This window comes from Cavia porcellus, unplaced genomic scaffold (assembly GCF_034190915.1).
Source record: "Cavia porcellus strain 051 isolate PalLab524CR breed Dunkin Hartley unplaced genomic scaffold, mCavPor4.1 scaffold_31, whole genome shotgun sequence".
Taxonomy (NCBI): Eukaryota; Metazoa; Chordata; class Mammalia; order Rodentia; family Caviidae; genus Cavia; species Cavia porcellus.
The window spans coordinates 10,437,592-10,458,704 of NW_026947514.1; the positions used below are offsets into that span (position 1 = coordinate 10,437,592).

Below are 21,113 nucleotides of genomic sequence, written 5' to 3' on the forward strand. Positions count from 1 at the left end.
CACGTGGCCCAGAATCACCACCCTCGCCAATTTACAAGACTGCCGGAGGCTCTAATGAGACAGCAAATCACCAGACACAAGCCAAGTGTTGCTGCTCGCTTCAGTTTGGCTCAACTGGGTGATATGCAATGACAGCGCCAGGAGCCAAGCACACGCAGGGCGCACAGTAGGTGGTGGACAAACGCTGGTGCCCTTCTCCACTAAGGGGAATGAGACTAAGGAAGAAACACGCCGGTCCAAAAGTACGTCTAAGCCGCCGGTGACAGCGTGGAGTCCCCGATCTCCCAGGTCCCTTCGCCAACCTCCAGCAGACTTTCCACCTCGCCCTGGGCGGCTGGGGGCCTCCGGGCCGGGTCACAGTGTACCTGAGCGCCCAGGACCGAGCTCATCGCCGCTGCTAGCCACCGCTTCCCTCGGACACTGCCCCCGGCCTCACGGCCACCTGGTCCTCGGACCCAGTCTCCCTGCGCGCCGCTCCTTCCCGTTTTGCTCTCGCCTCCCCGGCGCCCGCTGAGGCTGAGCCGGGCTCAGGCCAGGGGAGGAGGGGTCCCCAGGCGCCCGAGAGTCCCTCCTTACCTGCACAGCTCGGCGAAGGCCTGGAAATTGAGCTTCTTGATTTTCTTCTCGCTCAGCCAGTAGCCGACTCTCTTCCCTTTCAGAAAGGTCTGCATCTTCCTCCTCGGGCGGAGAGCCTGGGTCCGGAGGAAATCGCCCAGAGGCCGAGACTGGGGCCAGCGCGCGCCGCGAGCGTGCGGGAACCTCCTCCCGGCGGCGGGGACGCGGAACGCGCTGGGGCGCGCAGTCCTGCGGGGCGGGGCGGGGCGGGGCAAGGATGGGGCGGGGCTGGGGGCGCGGACGGGACGGGGCGGGACGCGGCGCGAGCGGGGAGGGGAACTGAAGGCGGGGCGAGGGCTGTGGGCGGGGCAGGGCGGTGCTCTACGCGGCGCGCCACTGGTTGGGCCGCCCTCAGCCCAGCCGCCCACCCAGGGCTCTCCAGCCCAACCCCCGGGGCTGTGCCGGGCTAGGGGCGTGGCCTTCTCAGACCACGCCCCCGCCCAGGCTCAGGCTACGCGCCCTCGCTCGGCGGTGGAGGCGGCGACGGCGGCGCGCCGGTCCCACCCTCCGAACCCGCGCACCGCACTCGCCGTTCCGCGTCAGGCGCTACCTTTCCGGATGCCCCGGGACCCCGCAGGACGCACACACCTACTCGTTTGTGGTCCGCGCCCGCTCCGGGCCTGGCACTGCCCCGGCCACCGCCGGAGCTCTGGGCGGCAGAGGAAGCGCCACGGCCGCCAGGGGGCGGCACAGTCGCCACCACTTAAAGGCGCCGCGCCAGCCCTCGTAGCTGCTGGAGGCTTGTGTAGCGGTCGGAGGGCGCAGAAGTCTTACTTTGCAGGAGGGGCGAGGGAAGAGAGTTGTGGTGTGGACACTTTGTGTCCGTCGTTGGAGGGTAGCCGAGCCGCGGAGCTCCGGTCCTCGGTAGCATCTCCGTGCCCCAGCTGTATTCACCCCACCCCTCGACTATTGGTTGAAACTGCAGGGGGTGGGGCGCAGAAACGTTCAATGAGGTGGCCTCCTGGTCACCGGGAGAAGCTGACCCAGGCCCAGGCTTAGGGCGTTGACCACCAACTCGCAGGACACGGCCAAAATGAAAGGAATGTCCCAGGTACCCTTCTCTTCGCAGGATGCAGGGTTGTGGGTGGGCGTCAACCTCAAAACCTGCGGTCCCTGAACCCCACTTGCCCCTGTCCAGGCCCTGCGGACCGTGAGGAGCCTTCCTGTCCTCATAGAGCACCAGGCTTGGGGAAGAGAAACGGACACGTCTCTCCTCCCAGGTACAAACAGGAAAGATGAGTTCCCTGGATGTGAGGTGCCAGGGTGGAGGCTCAGCATGTTGGAGGAGACTTTTTTAAGCTGGCGTTGGGAAATGTGAGAAAAGGAAGAGCTTGGATCCAGGAGGGACAATCTAAAGAACTGGGGCGATAAGGGGGTGAAAGGCTTTCTGGACCCAATTTCAGTGAGGCTCAGCTGAGTCTTCTTTCTGCCTCGGCTGTGACCTCTGGCCCTGTCCTAGACCCCTTGAGTCCAGCTTTAGCAAAAATCCCACTGAGTTAGGAGAATTTGCTGTGCTTGGTAGGGGACTGGTCTGTCTACAGGAAGAATCTTGTCAACTTGCCCAGAATCCCCAGACCCCTGAGGTTTTCCCTTAGTTTCCCATCCACCAATCCCCCACCCCTGTGCCTTAGCTATAAATTCCCGCTTTTCCCCGCCAGGCAGAGTGGAGCTCCAGCTCCATCTTTCCCCTGCTGCAAAACCCTCACTGCAGAAGTCTGCTTCTTAAAGTCTGCCTTGCCATCTTTCACAGGTGCTCGTACGTTTTTCTTTAACAAGGATGAGTAGGGAATGGGAAACTACAGATAGGGCTTTGCATCCTAAACTTTTAGTGCCCAGAAGACAAGGGGACAGTGTGGAGTGGCAGCTCTGTGCCTCAGAAAGGCGGCTTCTTGAAGGAGATCATGCCAAGAACACCCCTAGGGCAGAGGCAGGAAGTGGATTAAAGGCATTTAACAGGACAAAAGAAGGGAATGTGGGCAACAATTTTAGAGAGTTCACTGGCAGAAAGTCAACAGAAAATCTCAGTCCCAGGCTAGAAATGCTCTGGCATAGTTAGGGGCAGAGAGAGCTGTGGAGGCTCAGTGGTCCAGGTGCCTTCCAGGAGTTGTTTTATTCCTTCAACAAACACAAGGGCCCCACGGGTAACATAGAAGCTCTTGAGCACTGGGGTAAGAGATGGGTAAGGGTGAGCTCTCAGCAGAAGAGATACAAGCCATTGATTCCAAACAAGTGATGAGAGCCGAAAGAGAAACACGGCAGGACAGGGCTATCCGTTCTGCTTTGATGAAGGCTGAAGACTGTGGCCCCCGGTCTTGAAGGATGAGCAGAAGCAGGAAGAGGCATTCTAGGTGGGAAGCCGAATAGGTGCGAAGATTCAGAGAACAGGAAAAGACCATGTAACTAGTTGGGCGTGGGCAGATGTGGCCTGAGCAATGGACTGAGGAAGGACCATGGAGAAGTGTTGTACGTGTGGTCACCTCCTAGTGGGCTGCTGGGTGAAGTTCTGGTGTCATCTGAAGAATGGGATAAAATGCTACCCTCTGCTAAGGTGCCAAGAACACCCTGCCCCTGAGAGCCAGGTATGTTGAATGAGGTACCAGGAGTCCTCAGGCTCACAGAAAGCTGGTTCTTCAAAGCCCTGCCCTCGGGCCTGCTTCTCCCCTGATTACAACCTCATGCTTCTTCTTTCTGGTCTTCCAGGTTGCACTTGGTGAGTTGTGTCCCTACAACGGAGAACAAGAGACAGCAAGAAGACCAGATGGCTGGAGCAGGAGGAGGAAAGCAGGAAGTAGAAGCCAGAGAGAATGACCAGGTCCCGCAGGGTACTGGGCCTCGCCTTCTAAGTGAGATGGGACTCTCTAATTGCATCAGGATCACCTGATACGAGCTCGAGCAAATCAAAGGAGAGAGACCAGCTACGTGGCCACTGCAGTGACCTCAGCCAGCAACGATGAGGGCTCAGCCCAGGTGGCAAAGAGTGGGCAGATTGTAGGAAGAGCTCAAGGGGAGCTGAGGGATTTGCTGTGGCTGGCACATGGGACATCACATGCATCTGAGGTCCCTGGTCCAAGTAGTTGGACAAAGGGAGTTGTAAGCAGTTAAAACAGGAAAGACCAAGGAGGTTCAGGTTCGGGGGCTTAAGTCATGGGTTCTGTCTTGGACATGTGCCAGATAACCAGCAGAGATGTCAAATAAGCAACTTGATAAAAGAGGCTGGAGCTCTGGGCTGTGACTCAGGTGAGAGATAAAATCGGGAGTTGCGAGAGGTCTCTCTTAGAACCACAAGACTGGATGAGGTCACCCAGGACGTGAAGGGTAGGAGGAGAAAAGGTCAAGGATGAACCAAGGGAGAGACAGTGTTTGGAGGCTAGCTAGGGGGTGAGGAAATGGGAGGAAATCCAGGAGAGTTCATAGTCCAGGAAGCCAAGGGAAGGTGGGGTCTCTGGAGAAAAGGGACAATCAGGTGGATGGAATAAAGGCGGGGCTGACAGATGGCATTGGATCTCAAAGCTGGGAGGTCATTGGTGGCCTTCAAAAAAGATACGGGAACATCTTTGGGATATGTTGTATCAAAAGAAGCCAGGTGTAATGCAGGACATGTGATAGGCTTCCTCTGCATAAAGCAGCATCTAAATGATAGGTTTGTGTGAAAGATACCCAACAGTCCATGCATAGCAGTTCCCTTTGGGGAGAGAAACGGAAAGGAAAAACTTGGAATGAAGGGAGCCTCATTTTTGTGAATATCTATTGGCCAATTAAAACATTTCTAATCAAAAGTATACTACTTTTGCAATTACAAAATAGATGAGTAAAACACATGGCTGTTATGAAACAGGGAAACCTATGACGTGCTGGGTTACAAGTCCAGAAACATCTGTTGCCTGTAGAAACGGCTGTGCAAAGAAAGGAAACCCTCAGAGGCAATCATGCGGGTTTTCTAATCCTTCACCAAGCTGAAAATGGATCAGGAGAAACCAAAATAGCACTTGCCAATAGAACAAATTGGTATTACCATGCTTTAAAACACTGAAAATAGTTACTTACCATCATTTAAAATTGACTGTGTATTTTCTGTGATTTGAATGTGGTTCAGTTGTGTGTCCCTTAAAGATTGTGTGCTGGAAGTTTGGTTGCCAGTGTGGCTGTGTTGAGGTGGTGGCCCCTTAGGACGTGGGACCAGGGTGATAAGGGTGAGTGGGGCCCTGCCCTCCAAAAGCGACAATGTAACTTTCCATGGACCCTCGTTAGTTCCCAAGGAACAGGTTGTCAGAAGCTGGAAAGCCTGGCCCTTCAGTCTTCTTGCTCCCTTTCTCATACAAGTTCCTCCCATGGCATCATGTGCCGTGTCGTGATGTACTCAGAAGGCTCCCACCAGAGGCAAGTAGAAAGCTGTGCCACACTCTTGATCCTCCAAAACTATGCAAGAAATAAACCTCCCTCCTCTCACAGAAACACCCAGCCTCGGGTGTTTTGTTACAGTGAAAGAAAATAGATTAATAATCAAATATCCCAAATTGCTGCCTCTAGCCCAGATGCATAGCCAGCCCCTGTGTGGCATGTGTTTATGTGGTCCCCTGATCTCCTGATCTAGATGAGTCCCCCTGGTGAAAGAGATGGCGTCAGTTGCCCTGTATAAATTCTAACCTTCTAGTTTGTCCAGTTATTTTCCTCATGGTGCCATTTAGCTTGTCCCTGTCTTCCCTGCATTTCCTGCAAACTTGAAATTATATCTGAAACCTTGATTGGAATCAAAGTAAAACCCTTTAGCTGAACTACAGTGTGGATAGTGTTATGTATACTAGCAAATACAAAGGGTCTGGCTGTGTGAAGATTCTTACATGGCCCAAATCCTAACCCCTGGGTGACTCCCTCTTGTGTCCCCTCCTAGATGATAGCTTCTACCCCCAGAACTATAAAAGTCCCTTCTATTCAAAAATCACAGATGGGGCAGCATGGTGGCTCTGGGAGGATCACAAATCTCAAGCCCGGTCTGAACAACAGCAACTTAGACCGTTTCTCAAACTAAGAAATTAAAGGGTTGAGGATGTAGTTCAGTGGAAAGGCCCTGGGTACAATCCCTAATCCTAAAGAATGAAGTCACAGGTGACTTCTGCCTGCCCCTGTGTTTCCTACGAATAGAACTATAGGAGAACACTTGAGCGTTCACTGTCATCTGCGAGCTAAAGCCATGCTGTGTGCCGTTTCCCCCAACATTGTCTTAGTTTATTCCTGCACTTCTGCTGGCCATGTCCTTGCTGATAATAGACCTAATGATTTTAACACCAATTGATAATCTTGCCTTCATCAGTGATTTCTTTGGAGGTCACAAAACTAATCAGGCACTAAAGTTGGTCATCATCCCAGGAAAAGGTTGGGTAGAGAGATTTGAACTTGTATCAGAGGGAGAGCGGGAGATGATTTCATCTGAGATATGTTCATTTAAAGAATACACGTGATACTTGATATACAATTTCCAGAGAACACTTTTCTCTTTTCTTTTCTTTGAGATAAGGTCTCACTATATATAGTTCAGGTTGGCCTGAAACTCACTAGCTACCCCAGACTGGCCTCAAATTCACAGCAATCCTCCTGCCTCAGCCTCCCGAATGCTGGGATTACAGGGATGTGCCACCATGCCTGGCTCCCAGAGAACTCTTAAATCTACAACTTCCTCTACTTCTGCAGCCACTCTACAGAAAGGCGGCCTTTTCCATTTTACAGAGGGAGGACCCTGACATATAATGTGCCCCGCTGACAGTTGCAGGGCACGGTGATGGCCAGTGGGGTTTGTCCCACTCTCCTGCTGGGCTTTCCCTGCTAAGCTTGTTACAGTGAGAGGCACAGAGAGGTCCAGGGCCGGAAGCCTCTTCGCTAGACCTCCAGCAGGGAGAAGGAAGGAAATGCTCAGCGAGGTACAGTTGCAGCAGCATTTCGAAATGCAGTTCTGTGCAGCAACTGCCCTTTGTGCAGGCCAATAAACCAAGGCAGAGGCAGAGCCTGCGCCAGTCGCCCAAACCAGGCCTCCTCCGCCAAGGCCAGCTCTGTCGGCCGCTACGTCTGTGCCCAAGGCCAAACCGAGGAAACCTGTAAGCAGGTCTCAGTGGAGCTCAGTCTGCATGACGGCCCCTTCTGAAGGATCCGTTCTCCACCCAAGGCCTGGGAAATGCCCTTCTCAAAGCCACCATTCCCCTCCGTGCCAGACATTTAGTGACATTCCTTAAATCCTCTGTGGCACTTAGAAAACATAGCTATTGACTAACTATATTAAGAAATGCCATGGGCAGCCTACCCCTGGCCAGCCCCCTGGGCCCCAGGGACGTCCGCCCTCTGGGTCATGGGGAAAGAGGCCCCTGATGGCCTCTTGGATCCTAAATTGCTTTTCCTGGCACGGGCTTGCCTTCAGGGCTGTGCCAGACTGACAACTGCAGTGGGACCTCACTTTATGAGAAACCTAGATTTTATAAGAAAGCAAGCACACAGTGCGCCCTTGAGTCTGATCACCATTTGGTCCATGTGGAGTCCCAGCACCACACCTGGGCATGGGGCTGCACAGCAAGGGGAGCACTGGGACACGCGACCCGCGGCCGTGCACCTCAGCTCCCCGAGTGTACTGCTCGAGGGGGTGTGCTTCGGAGTCCTGTTAAGTTGTGGGTTCTGGGGCGCAGGGTTGGGGGTGGCTCTGTGGTCGAGCACATGCTTAGCATGCACACAACCCTCCTGAAATCCCCAGCACCATAGAAACAAGCAAAAAACTCTTCAGGTTCCAGGTGGGGCCTGAGACTGCATTTTTGAGCAAGGAGGGAGAAACGGCAAGGAAGCACTCATGAGCTGTTCTCTGCCTGTGTTAGGGTGCCTGAAGCATTCAGTGAACAGAGACTTCTGGTGTGGAGTCCACTCCAGACCTGTTGAATCAGAATTCTTGGCTGGAAGAGTAGAAGGGAGAGTTAGACTCCCCAAAATAAAAACAGCACCGTACCTGCAATGAAATGTAATGAAATGAATTTTAAAACTCTGCATCTACTTAAAGAAATGCAAAAAAAAAAAAAAAATAGAGCCCCCTCCCCTAGATATTGGGGTGCACAGGAGAGCTGAGAATTATGCCAGTGTACCGGTGTGCTGGAGAAGGACGAATCATGGAATTATTGTCATCATTTATGATCAGTTAGTCAGTACTCGGTATAGTCTTTATGGTTAAAAATAATCACTACTATGAATGCTTTTTTTGTGTGTGTGTGACTCTTTAAGACAGGGTTTCACTATGCAGTCCAGGCTGGCCTCGAACTCACAGCTATCCTCCTACTGAGTTCTTCGATGATAGGTGTGCACCACCATGCCTGCCCCCGCCCCCAATGCATTTGTAAGACTCCTTGAATGCGCAAGTAGTGGCTGTACAGCTCTCGTCACACTGCCACACGCCGGCCAGTTATTTCCCCCCGTTTTACAGCTCCAGAAACTGAAACTTCCACCCTTACAGAAAGGATGAGGCTGGGGTCGAGCTGGCTCAGAGCCTGTGCTACTAACCCAGGCAAAAGCAAACCACAGCCAACACAAAGCCTACCCTTGGGGCTGGGGGTTTAGCTGAGTGGTATAAGTGCCTGCCTGGCAAGCGTGAGGTCATGAGTTCAATCCCCAGTACCAAAAGAAAAGAAAAACCCTACCTCCTATTGGTTTTTGCACAACCATTAGGCAAAGAATGGCTTTCACATTTTTTAATTGTTGGCGGGCGGAGTCAAAAGAAAAAGAGTTGATTGTAAGTGGAAATGCCACAGAATCATGGCAGCATCATGAATCCAGCTGCTGGAAGAGTGACACCCGTTCCTTTAGGTCTTGGCTCCTCTCTGGCTTCTGTCCAGCCATGAGAAGGAGCTGAGTAGCTGTGACAGTTACGCTATGGCCCACAGAGACCTAAAACCACTGGTTTGCTGACCTCTGCTCAGAATGGTTTCACTGTTTATAATTCCCTACTTTCCTTTTTTCAGCATGCTAGTGAGGACTCTCCTCCTCCACCCCCAAATTCCGCTAATTTGAATGTGCATCAAGTTGCTGTTATAGGGTGATTCAACAATAATAAGCCAGTTGGTTGTTTGCCCAAGAGACCTAGTGTGTGGATTGGAGGCCACGGATTCAAACTCAGTGAGCATTCCGATGTGTGACCCGTGAAAATGTTTACAGCAGTAGGAAATCTCGGGGCTTGGCTTTCTCTCATAGATATAGCAACACCCAGTCTTACTGGAGCCTGGGCCCAGCCTGCATTAGACAGCTGGCTAAGAAAAGCAAATGACAGTCTAGCACGGTGGCCCACAGTTGTAATCTCAGCACTCAGAAGGCTGAGGTAGGAGGATTGCTGCAAGTTTGAGGCCAGCTTGGGCTACATAGTGAGTTTAAGTCCTACTCAAACTGTATCGTGAGACCTTGTCTAGAAAATAAACAAGGCACTGTGGTCCTAAGCCCCTCAAAACAGGCATGGCATGAAACTTAACTTCTTATCCTAAATTATGTCTGGTTCCAACGCTTGTGGCAACTAAGATATGTCTATGAAATATTATTTTTAATTTGTTAGAAAATAGACAAGCTGAGAGTAGGCCTCTGTGAGGTAACCTGGAGTAGGTCTGGATTCCTCCTGCCTGCCGGAGAAGAAAGGATTCTGGAGAGCCTTTCCATCTTAGGGTGAAGGGGCACTGATGACACTCAAGCCTTGCCCATACCACTGAGCTGTGTACCCAGCCCTTGTTTTGCTTTTAATGATGATGCTGGTAACATAGTCATCAAGGGGTTTTTTGGGGGGAAAAATTACCCAACCTAATCACAGTTAACATTTATTTCCTAGCTGGGCATGGTGGTGCACACCTGTAATCCCAGCACTCAGGAGGCTGAGGCAGGAGGATCGTTGCGAGTGTGAGACCAGCCTGGGCTACAAAGTGAGCTCAAGGCCAGCCTGCACTGCACAGGGACACCCCGTCTCAAAAAGACAAAAACAAAACATTTATTTCCTGCTTGTGTCTATTCTATAAATGGGTATCGTGTTTTACATTTCACAGCCTGTCTTCTCTTAAGCATCTTCTGCATTACAACAGCCTTATAATCATTAGTTGGAATATCTGCCTAATATTCTGCCCACTGGCTAATTAGACCATCAATTCACTTCACTAGCCACTGATGCTGAGTACCTGACTTATTCCTGTTTTACTTCAAGTCAGAAGAATCGTGAGGATTTAGCAGTTTGTCTAAGTACAGCCCCTGCCCTGTAAGCACTAGCAATTATTAAAGATAGTGCAGCATGCAGATCTTTGGCCGTAAGGCCTGCCTATGACTAAGTCCTTGGAAATTCACTGAGTCCTCCTCAGTGAATTACTGGGTCAAACTCTAAGTCAGAGTTATTCCCTGGGTGGCTTGAACTTCTTGGGTAGTTCCTAAACTAATGATGCTTATTCAGTAGCATCCTTTTTTAGTACAAAAAGGGCTGAGGGGCTGAGCATGGTGATGCATGCCTGTAATCCCAGCACTTGGGAGGCTGAGGCAGGAGGATTGCAGTGAGTTCAAGGCCATCCTGAATTATACAGCAAGACCCTGTCTCAGGAAAAGTACAGACTGAGTTTTTGTATGTAAACTACATCCTGTAATAAAGCCCCGGACTCACTTTGTTCATTCCCTTTAAAGACACCGGTCAGCCTGGGTCACTGATCATATTTACATGCAGCTGGCAGGTTGCAAATGGGAAGATAGAAAACCCAGTTAAATCTGAATATCTCGTAAGCAATAAATAATTATTAAGTATATCTCAAGTGGGCAGTGGCCTAAGCTTATACTAGAAAATCATTCTGTATGGAAAATTCACTAGGCCTCCTGGATTTTATCTGGCAACTGTTCCCTGAAGAGCCCCATCCAGCCCTTGAAGCCAGTGCGAATGTGACCTCTGTCTGCCACCCGGAGTCAGCCCTGCACCTCTTTTCTGGGGAGCAGGTCTGTCCGTGTTGACTGGCGTGTGGCCCTCAATGCCATGTTAGGAAAGCCGAGCAGGGCTCCGAGGAGCTGGCTTATTTGTTTTGTTGGGTAAAGATTTTGCCTGCTTACATTAGTGGGTAAAGGTTTGTTTTCCTTTGGGAGTGCTAGAAATATCCAGGCAGGCCCAGACCCAGCAGAGCTGGCGGAATAAATCACAGCCTGCTCCACGATGTCCCCAGGAAATCCCTTCAAGGATGTTTAAGTCCCAGTGGGAAGAAAAGAGAGACTTCTCAGTCTTAAGAGGCAGGCAGGCCAGGCCTCTCAAGGGGTCCAAGTTAGAAGGGGCATCTGGGGTGAGCTACCTTGGATCCATCCAGGTGTTGTAAAGAACCTTGTAGACCTGTCCCAAGCTTTTGGATAACTTTCCTGACAGGTCCCTGCTCACCTGGTTTACTGCCCTTCACCAGCACAGCCCACTTTGTATCCAAATCCCTGCTTTTACAAGATCCTTCCTCCTTTTGTCCCCAACCCCTAGATTCCTCAGGTGTGAGCAGACCTTTTAATCTTCTAACCCAAGACTAAGGTGCTAGGAATTGTGTGACCTCCATCCTGGACCATGACCTTTGGTCAGGAGCACCAGGCGATGTTGGGACCCTTGGAAAACCAGCAACTCTTCCGCCTTGATGGTCCTTTCCCAGGCCCTGCCCACCCCACCTCCTCTCTCCAACCCGACGGGTCCCACTTCTCCAACCTGGACATGACGCTCCGAGTCCGCTCTAGGCCATCGGGCACTTCTGGGCCCACCTGGCTGACCCAGGCAGAGCTGAATTCTCTTCTGCTGAAGTCCACAGTAACACTTGTGGCCTCGGGACAAATTAGCTTTTTCCCCCAACTGGTTCTACTGCTTTATTTCATCACAAAAGAAGCTGAGACAGGAAGGGGCAGAATTAACCTTGACTCTGGACATTCTGGCTGCTGACCCAGACTTCATTCTTCTGTAACCCACAGGCCTTGCCAAAGTGTACAGAGAGGATGAATGTGACCCGGCCACTCCTGCAGCAAAGTTCAAACCCCAAGCCCGGGGCTTCCTGGGCAACCCTGAGGAAGTTGCCTGCAGGCTCTGCTAAGCTGGTTGCCTCCTTTGTTGAGTGAGGGGACCACAAGCCGTGCTTGGAGGGTGTCCCTGGAGGACCAAGTGAAAGACCCTCAGGCAGAACTTGCTCAGCGGCCTGCAAGCCCAGAAAGCATGCAGGGAATGTCAGCAACTCTCTCCTGAAGACCTGACTAAAACACAGAATGAGCAAAAAGAAAAACAAAGGACACTGAAATCACCCTGTAGGAAAATCTCAATTTTGTAGCAAGTCAGGGTCTGGATTAGCAAAGCCACTGATCATAGGTCACTCCCATGACCAAGTCTTGTATCCCATGCAGGATGGCCGGAACAAGACTCTCTTACATGTTCCCCCTCCTGAAAGCCTGCTCTGAGCCAGGCACTGCTCACGACGCATGGGGCTGCAGCAGCAAAAAAACAAAACTCTGCCCCTTGGTATCTCACACTGTAGTTGGAGAAATGTACACTCTGTGAACAAAAAACTTCAGCTCCGGAGTAGTGGATAATGAGGAAAAATATATATAAATAAAACGAGACCCCAGTTGTGGTTCTTGTTCAGGGCTGCAGCACCGCCTAGCGGGAGAATTGGGCATGACCACAAGCTTTTTCCCGCGGTCCCCCTGCTTAGGGCCACACCTGCCTTCAGCCTGTGTAAGGGACACCAGACATCCTGCCACGTCCAAGCTCGGGGTTGGGGTGGGATGAGGGAACTAATGCCGTCTGTGCCACTCCAGCAGCCATCGCGTGGGTGAAAACTCCAGAACCCCAGATAGAGTTATAATAACGCGCAGAGAACTTGTTGCACATGGTTCTCTCTCACTGTGTTTTCGGGAACCATGTGCACGTGGAGGAAAGGCCGTACTTCCTTCTGTTTGGGGCTCCACCGAGCGCTGTTTACCCTTGCACATCTCTCTGCAGCATTCATGGCAACGTACTGCTTCAGGCGCCTTTGTCACTGTGGTGTTTACAGTCACTCTAGGTGTGTGTGCAGATAGATATAGACCACCATGAGAGCTTTTATAGGTGGAAGTTATATTCAGTTATTAAGTGTCACTATCCTTTCATTTCTCATGTAAATCCTATTGGTTACTTTGTTGTTTCGTTGTTTTGCAGTGCTGAGAACTGAAGCTGAGCCCCATCTCCAGCCTTTCTATTTTGTACCCGGGATGGAACTCACATTCCTGGCACTTGTGCCACTGAGTTAAATCCCTGGAATCTCTAACCCTTTTCATTTTACTCTATTTTATTTCCTTTTACTATTTTTGTTTTGTTTTTTGTGGCACTGGGGATTAAACCCGGGGCCTTTCTGCAGAGCTGTATTCCCTGCCCTTACTCTGTTTCTTTACTTTGAGACAAGTTTGCCCAGGCTGAGCTTGAATTTGCCATCATCCTGCTTCAGCCTTCTCAGTAGCTGGAATTACAAGTGTGTGCCACCGTGCCAGCCATCCTGTTGGGTGTTTTTTTTTAATATATACATATGCATATTCTTAGATAGGTTTTATTATCTGTGAATTTATTTCATGCTTATAAAGGGGTCTGTTGTCAGGGGTTGTACACAGAGAACAATTAGGATGAAGACATGGAGTTTATAATATTATTTTTATAATGGTCACAGGGAGTTAACACAGGAAAATGCAGGAAATCTATCCGCAACACCAAAGACATTGATTATCTAATCAAGAGCCTAAACCCCACAGCAATGTCCCACATGAGTCCATATAAAAATCCAGAGCTCATGCCAGTGCCTCCCACGAGTCCAACTGGAGGTCCAGAGCCCACAAAAAGGACTCACACCAGTCTCTTTTACGGATCCATGCCGGGAAGACCCAAGGGTCAGCGGTGGAAGCCAGAAAGTCTATGCCAGCAGGATGAAGGAGCTGTGCTAGTGGGATGAGGGTTCTAAGCTGGAGCTGAGAAGTCACACAACAAAGACCAGGGCTGTCCTGAAGGCACCACAGCCACCCTCAGCGACATGGAGGCCCTGAGCTCCTTCCGACGACAAGCACAGTCGGGTACATGCCAGGAAGCAGCGTGATGAGTTCATCCTGGAGACCAAGCAGCACATGTCTTCCCCTCCTGAGCCAGAAAGCAGTGCTCAGTGTGAGGACCAAAGCCTCTCCAGGAGAACCAACAGCTCAGACAGTAACTCGTAGGAGAACCCACAATGCCTCAATGCAATAACGCCTTAACATCTCAACCCTCAACACCTCCCTTGTTCTCCAGCTATTTATCCTGGCAACCCTCCTCAGGTGGAGCATCCTCGCTCAGTGCCATGCTGATGTAATCCAGCTGGCGTTAAGTTGACCACCAGTTCTTAATCTATAACAGGAACATTACCAACTGTTATAAAAAATGAATGTGAGAAACAGGAAACAGAAAGGGACCAGTCAGGTGCCAATGGGCAGGGGCTCCTGGGCAGGAAGTGCCATTCTCAAGTCTGCAGAAGAGCCCCCCGGAGAGGGGAGAAGGTAAAGCAGGAGGAGGAGGAGAGAGGGAAATCTCACCAGGCCTTACTGACCTCCAGAGCAAGAACCAGCCTTTTCCCCTCTACCCCAGGGCAGCTCTGAGGGTTCAGGATTGGCAGGCAGGACAGGCAGGTCTCAGGTGCCAGAACCACACCGGAAGAGACAGGGCTTGATTTCCTTTTTATTTAAAACTCACTGGGTTCCCTAATGGAGAGTAACTAAGCCCCTACAAATGCAGTATGGTCACCTAGCAGCTTTGACTAGGGGATAGGAAGAGAGACAGTCAGATCTGTGATGTATTTCTGAACGTTAAACCTACAGGACACCCTCACACACGAGCGCACACACAGAATTTTCTGGTAGGAAGTGTGATTTAAAAGCAAACAAATATGCCTAGCATGCTCAAGGCCCGCTGTTCAATCCTGAGCACCAAAACACAAAGCAAAGCAAAAGAAAAGAGTAGTTAAGAGCTCTTCTGAGAAAGCAATGCTGGAGGGGCGTAGGCGGCCACCCACAGGAAACAGGTTTCCAGTGAAGAGGGAGGTTTCGCATTTTGAAAATACAACAGGTCCCTAAAACTACAAAAGATTAAGCCGGGTACGTGTGCACACGCGCACACATGTCTGTGTGTGTTTGCAGCTGTGGGGATCAAACCCAGGGTCTTGTACATGGTAGCCAAGTGCTTTAGCACCAAGCTCTATCCCAAACCCACTGTCAGTGTATTTTAAACAGAGAGGCAGCTTCGGGGGCAGGAGGGTTGTTTTCTTGCTATGCCTTGTTACTTACATATGTATGCTATATATTTCCTTCTACATGTGTTGAATACTATAATAATATATTTTTTAAAGTTTTGTTTTAAAGTTAGCACTAACATGGTTTGTGAACTTGGGAAAACCTCCCCTCATCCCCCCACACCCCACCGCTTGTTTTTTGAGATGGGGTTTCACTTCATAATTCAGGCTGGCTTTCAACTCCTGGTGATCCTCCTGCCTCTGTCTCCCAGGGGCTGGGATTACAGGTGTGCACAAAGCCCAGCACGAACTTGGGACTCTTTTCTGGATGAAGCCAGAACTGACCAGAGCTCAGGCAGCCTCAGAGCCATGGGTAGAAGTAAAAACAACACTACAGTGTGGGGTCAAGGGCACAGAGCAGGACAGGACAGGGCCTGGGCTGGAAGAGCTCGAATTCTGACCTTGGTTCTTGGTGTGTGGCCTTGGGCAGGTTCTCCCTCCCCTCTAGCCTCAGTATTCTCACCTGTAAAGTGGGGGCAGTAGTGCCACCTCCTCTTAGCATTGTGTGAAGACTAACAAGAGAGAATACTCTTGTCCTTCTGTGTCCATGAAATCCACTTCTGTGGATTCACCTGAAAACACTTTTAAAAATAACACAAAAATACAATATAACAACAATTTGTTCACAGCATTTACATTGTATGAGATATGACAAGCAATCCAGTGATGAGTTAAAGGGTACAGGACAATATTTAGGTTGAGTGCCAGGACTACACATGCCATAAGGGACCTGAGCACTTTTAGTTAAAGGGAACTGATTCTTTTGTATGTGACCAACAGAACACAGAGGCCCTGACAAAGGCAACTCTAAGTTTTATTGGCTGTCTCTCATTGCAGGCACTTCATACAAGGTCTCTTTTAGTGTTAATAGAATATGAAGGGGCCCAGGATTTAGCTTAGCGGCACAAGCTTCTGCTTGGCAAGCATGAGGTCGTGAGTTCAATCCCTGGTACCAAAAAAAAAAAAAAAAAATGGGCTGGGACAGGTGTGAGAACTGATGCTCAGGGAGTGGTTTGCTCCTGGCCACACCCATAATGTCATGGCTAGAACGGAACATTGCTGTCCGGGATGCCCACACTCCTCCTCCTTTGCTCCAGGCTAGTTTCTGCCCAGGGGGGGCCCCTCACTCTCTGCGAGATTGGGTGCAGGAGATTTCTTGCTTCTCCTTCACAGTGGTGTCAGCCTCTCTGAGCCTGGCTCCTTCTTCTGTGTTCAGTGACTCACCTTGTGCTTAGACAGCTGGGCTGGGACCAGGGTTCCACCCTGATCTCCAGATTAGAACTTGGGGTTGGGACACGCCTCGTCACCCCTCAGTCTTGCACGTGCCTCGAAGGAGGCGAGACAGGTGCTGGCCCCAGGAGCTCCCAGCGTAGCAGGAGGTTTGAGGATTTGAGTTAATGTCCAAAGGGCTCCCAGTCCTGACACAGAACACGCATGGGGCACAGTAGGGTGCATGGCATGCGGGGACAGGGAAGGCTTCAGGGGGAAGAACATGTTTGGTTCCTGACTGTCTGGAGGCGATGCACCTGGGAAATTTGTCCAATTTTCTGTCTGTCTAGCATCTCACAGAGCAGGGACTCTGTGCTTGGGAAGGCTGAGGAGGCCAGGGAATGAGGTTTGGGTGGGGACCCGACAGGCATGGGAGGAGCAGCCAGGGGAGCGGCTGGAGGTGGAAGGAGGATAAGGGCCACTGCTCAGGGCCACCCTTGTGCCGAGGAGCCTGGACTTCGTCCCTTAGGGCTGTCGTAGTTATTGCCTAGCTGAGGCCTCTGTTTCATGCGTGGCCTGTGTCACCTAGCCCTGGACTGTCTCACCATGTCCTTTAGGTGCTAGGAGCACTGTGAACCAGCCTCCCAGGAGACTGCCAAAGGCTTCTCATGTTCTACGGGTCTCAAGGGATGAGTAAGAGTCTGCCCAGTAAATGTTTCAAGAAAATCTCTTGGGCAGGAAGTTACAGAAAGCCCTTGGAACCATCTTAAACCCAGGGAGGGGCTGGCAGATGCTCAACACCAGCTCCTGGAATGGTAGCATTTGACCATTTCTGGTCAGACATGGTCAAATGCTACCCCATAGCTGACTTCCAGCTGTCAAAGTGACAGTGCTGAATATGCATAACTGGCTGTCATAAGCCAGAGAGAATTAGCTCCACCCCCTAATGCTTAAACTCCAATTACTGAAAAAAATCTAGAAGCTGGGCATGGTATCCCACACCTCTAATCCCACCTATTGGAGCAGCCGAGGCAGGAGAATTACAAGTTCAAGGCTGGCTTGGGCAACTTAGCAAGAACCTATCTCAAAAAATAAAGTTTGAAAAGAGGCATAGGGATGTAGTTCAGTGGTAAAGTGTTTGCCTAACATAGGTGAGGCCCACTAAATAAATAAATACATGCATAAATATATAAATAAAGGAATATAAAGGTGTCTAATAAGGACTAAAACTGGAAATGTAGCTGAACCTGAGACCTGGCCTGGAGGCATGAGCTGGGCTGATTTTGCACCCCCACCTCCCCTCTCTCTTCCTCTTCCTCTTTGTTCATTTCTGCTCCTGCTGTGGCCATTTGGCTTTCTCTGCAGGCCTCAGAGAAAGACACACCACTGTTAACGATTTCCAGATTTTATGTCCCTCCAGACAAGAAAGAAACCAGACGGGAGCTTGGCCTCCCTTTGTGCTGAGCTTAAACCCTCTGGAGGAAGAGCCCACTGCCTAGCTTGGGGCAGGGTCCCAGTCAGCTCGAGCAGGAGGCAAAGCTGTCAACCAACAGTGACCAAGTCTCTATTGCTGTGGGGTGAGGGAGGACAGTAGCCTGAAAAAGAAGAAACAAGATCTGAGAAATCACCCAGATGTATGTCGGCCGGCAGAAAGTGGGGGAAAGAAGCCGGATAATACTTAGTCCTGTCTCCTCTAGCCTTTGAAACTATCCCTCTGGGTAGTCACTAATTCATTTATTTATTTATCCAGCCACTAATGTATCCTGCATTAATTTGGCACCTTGTGTACATTCTGCTAGCAAGTGGGAGGACTGAAAATTAAAACAAAGATGAAGAGATTTAGTTACTGCCCTAAAAGAGTTAGCAATCTGGGAACACACAGGTGGGGAAAGCTGGTCAGGAAAGATGTAGAAAGTGTGGCTGCACTGGCAGCTGGAGTGGGGGCTGGGGTGTCACAGCTTCCGAGACGGGCCGAGACCCACACCCACGAGGGGTTCTCTCCACACCATTCCAGGATCCCACCACGTGTCCAGCGGAATAAACTGAAAGGCTGATGTGAAACTTCTGGCCTGAAGGTGATCAAGGACCATGGCGTCCATCGCAGCTGTGTTCTCCCTCATCCATGAGGGACCCTCGAGTGAGGGTCACCAGCTGCTGTGCCAGGGGCAGCCCTAACGGGAAAGGCCCACAGTGTGGAGGGAGCTTGGACGAGGTTCTGGATGAGGCTTCCAAACAGACTGCTTCACTGGGATCTCTCTCTTTTTTTTTTTTTTTTTTTTTTTTTTTAATACAAATACATTTTACTTCAGGGAGAAAAAGAAAAAGAAAGAAGAAAACAAAAAACTGAAACAAAATTTCAAAAGACATCAATCAGGGGATGACAATGATATATACACTGCACATTGTGATCCCCAAATCATTCACCCAGAGCACAAGACATCTGCATTCAACTGTCCGAACAACACCAGCACAGATCTTTCTCTTCAGTGAACTCAAAAAAAGCAGTAGTATAGCTATCTTAACTATTTTTAAATACATATACATGCACATATACATATGTTGTTTCAGCTTCTCACAATAATCTCACACAATCCAGTGTTTACACATGTGAGTCTGATTTATTCCACTGATGCATATGGTCTCAAGTTGCATCTACTTACTTATAAAACTCTCCAGTTTAGCCTTTCTGGTGAGTACTACTCCATTATATTAAAATACCACATCTTTTTTTATCCATGCCTCAATGACCGGGGTCTCATAAGTGACCGGGAGCCAAAACCACTCGGCCAAGCCATTCTCAGACTCGCGACCCTCACTAACAGTGGGTAGCAACATGTGTTGGGGGGACTCGCCAAACAGCAATGGATGACTCACACAGGTGGCGATGTTCAGGGCTGATAAAGGATAAACTTGCTGAATGGAAACATGGAAAGGCACTGGGGCATCACAGCAGTGCCCTGTGCCAATCTGAAGATGCAGGACATAAATGGGAGCAGGGCACAGCTCGGTGTGGCCAGATCTTAAGTTGCTTGGAGGGCACAGCAGCTGGGCTCTAAAGATGGAGCAGACCAGGACAAGCGGGGAGGGGTGTTCTTTGTCATTTCAGGTGGCTGCTTCCATCCCTGTTGAGCACTTGCATAAAAGGTTGAGCTGGGGAGGGGATATATATTGCTCGGTGGGAGAATATGTGTCCTGGTTTCAATTCTTCAGCACCAAGGTAAATAAATTTATTAATAAACATGAATAAACAAAAGGGCCAAGCTGTGAAAAGACAAAATGGAGCTCCTCCCATCAGTGTTCGGTGGGGTAGGGCTGGACAGCAGAGGGCTTTGCCCCTTCCTCCTGTCCCTTCTCGACTTTCGCCTGTGACTGGGCCACTCTTGGAAAGGCACAGAGGACACTACAGTGGAGGGCCTGGCAGCATGGGCAGAAGAGAGAGCCACTTTTGCTGTGTTTTCTTTTGCATTTTTTAAAAATTTTAAGTCATGAGCCAGATGAAAGGATTCTTGCCCGACTTCCGGGAGAACATGGCGGACAAATAACAGCAGCCACGGAGGCTCTCTGAGATTACCAGCTTAGAATCCAGGAGCGGTGCCATGTGAGGAGTCCTACGCAGGGGGACATGTACATTGCCGACCCAGGAACAAAGTAAGCTGAGAAAAACCAACTGGAAATGCAATCCTGATGCTATAACAGGAACAGATAAAATCTCAGTGCTGAAGCTGGATCCCGCCACACTGGAAGCCAGGATTTGAATTTCCTGCTGCCGATACTGCATCCCAATCAGCACGGCAGGGAGAGAGATGCACGAAAGCTCTGAGAGTGGGAATCAGCAAACCAAACAGCTTTGAGAGTGGGACTGGCTCAACCTGCAGTGAGTGAGAGAAATGGGGACCTTTTCATAGACTAGGAGGCTCCAACAGAGGACATTCTGGGAACGGGCAGACTAGCCGGAACACAGTCCTGCAGTGACTTTAGTCACATATTCCCCTCTCAAGCGGGAGTGGTGGGGGGTGCTTGGCATGGTGATGCCATGGACTAAGATCCTGTAGGCTAGCCCAAATCAGGTCCCTGTGCCTGGCGGTGCACCCTAGCAGTGAAACATTCAGTAGGTTGACCTGGAGGGACGGGCCCAGCAGAGGCTGCCCAGGTCTGTGTCTCCCTAGTACACTGCAGTGGGCAGGAACACCTAGCTGGCAGATTCAAACAAACTGCAACAGACAAAGAGGAAAAAAAAAAAAAAAACCTGAGCCTCCTACATACGCTTGTATGGAAGGAACAAAAAGTATGGGAAAAGGGAGCAAAAAGAAAGGGTCCTCAGTCCCCAATCCTGAGAACACTGATCCAGGAAAGGTAAATGCAAAAGAGAATGAAGACAGAAAACGTGCAATATCAGACACGTTACCTATAGATATAAAAAGGTATCTCCGGAGCCTCATAGACGAGTTCAAAAATGAAGTATTTAATGAAATAAAGCAAGAAATAAGTAGAATAGTGAGAGAAATGCTAAGCACTGCCCAAGAAAAAACAGATGGTGGAATGGAAGAACAGAAAAAAAGGGGATAATTGTTTGATGGAGAAAATAGAGAAAACATAGAATACGTGAAGCAGGTTCACAGAGATTACCAGGAAACTAAAAACTCTATTGAAAGCTGGCATAAGAGCTTGAAAGAAACTAAGGATAGATTATCAGAACTGGAGGACGGATTTGTAAGGTGGGAGCATGAAATGAAAAACTTCTTAAAAATAACAATTAAACAGCAATAATACAAAGACTAGAAGATGACAAGAGGATTTATAACAAGAATTAAGAACATAAAAGAAGAAGTAGGGATTCAAACAAATGAATTACAAAAGCTATTCACAGAAATAATCCAGGAGAATTTCCCTAATTTAGCAAAAGGTAAAGATACTCAGATGTATGAGGCATACAGGACCCCAGTCACCTAGAACCCAAACAGAGCTACACCCAGGCATATA

The 21,113-nt window shown here is 49.8% G+C and overlaps 1 protein-coding gene and 1 long non-coding RNA gene across 4 annotated transcripts in view; one reads left to right on the plus strand and one right to left on the minus strand.

Annotated features, from left to right (window-relative positions):
• Itpk1 (inositol-tetrakisphosphate 1-kinase) overlaps positions 1-804 on the minus strand; it is a 144,286-nt gene extending 143,482 nt beyond the window's left edge. For 2 of the 3 annotated variants that reach the window (XM_063241099.1, XM_003462649.5), the window contains exon 1: positions 577-804. In XM_063241099.1, coding sequence (XP_063097169.1) covers positions 577-671 — 95 coding nt within the window. In that variant the 5' untranslated portion in view covers positions 672-804. The remainder of the gene's footprint in view (positions 1-576) is intronic. The other variant, XM_063241098.1, reaches the window with a different exon arrangement.
• A 156-nt stretch (positions 805-960) lies between these two features.
• LOC106025908 (uncharacterized) lies at positions 961-5,383 on the plus strand. The gene is made up of 3 exons (XR_001199502.2): positions 961-1,666; positions 1,754-1,835; positions 3,316-5,383. It is a non-coding gene; the product is annotated as an uncharacterized LOC106025908 (long non-coding RNA).
• Positions 5,384-21,113: the final 15,730 nt, after the last annotated feature.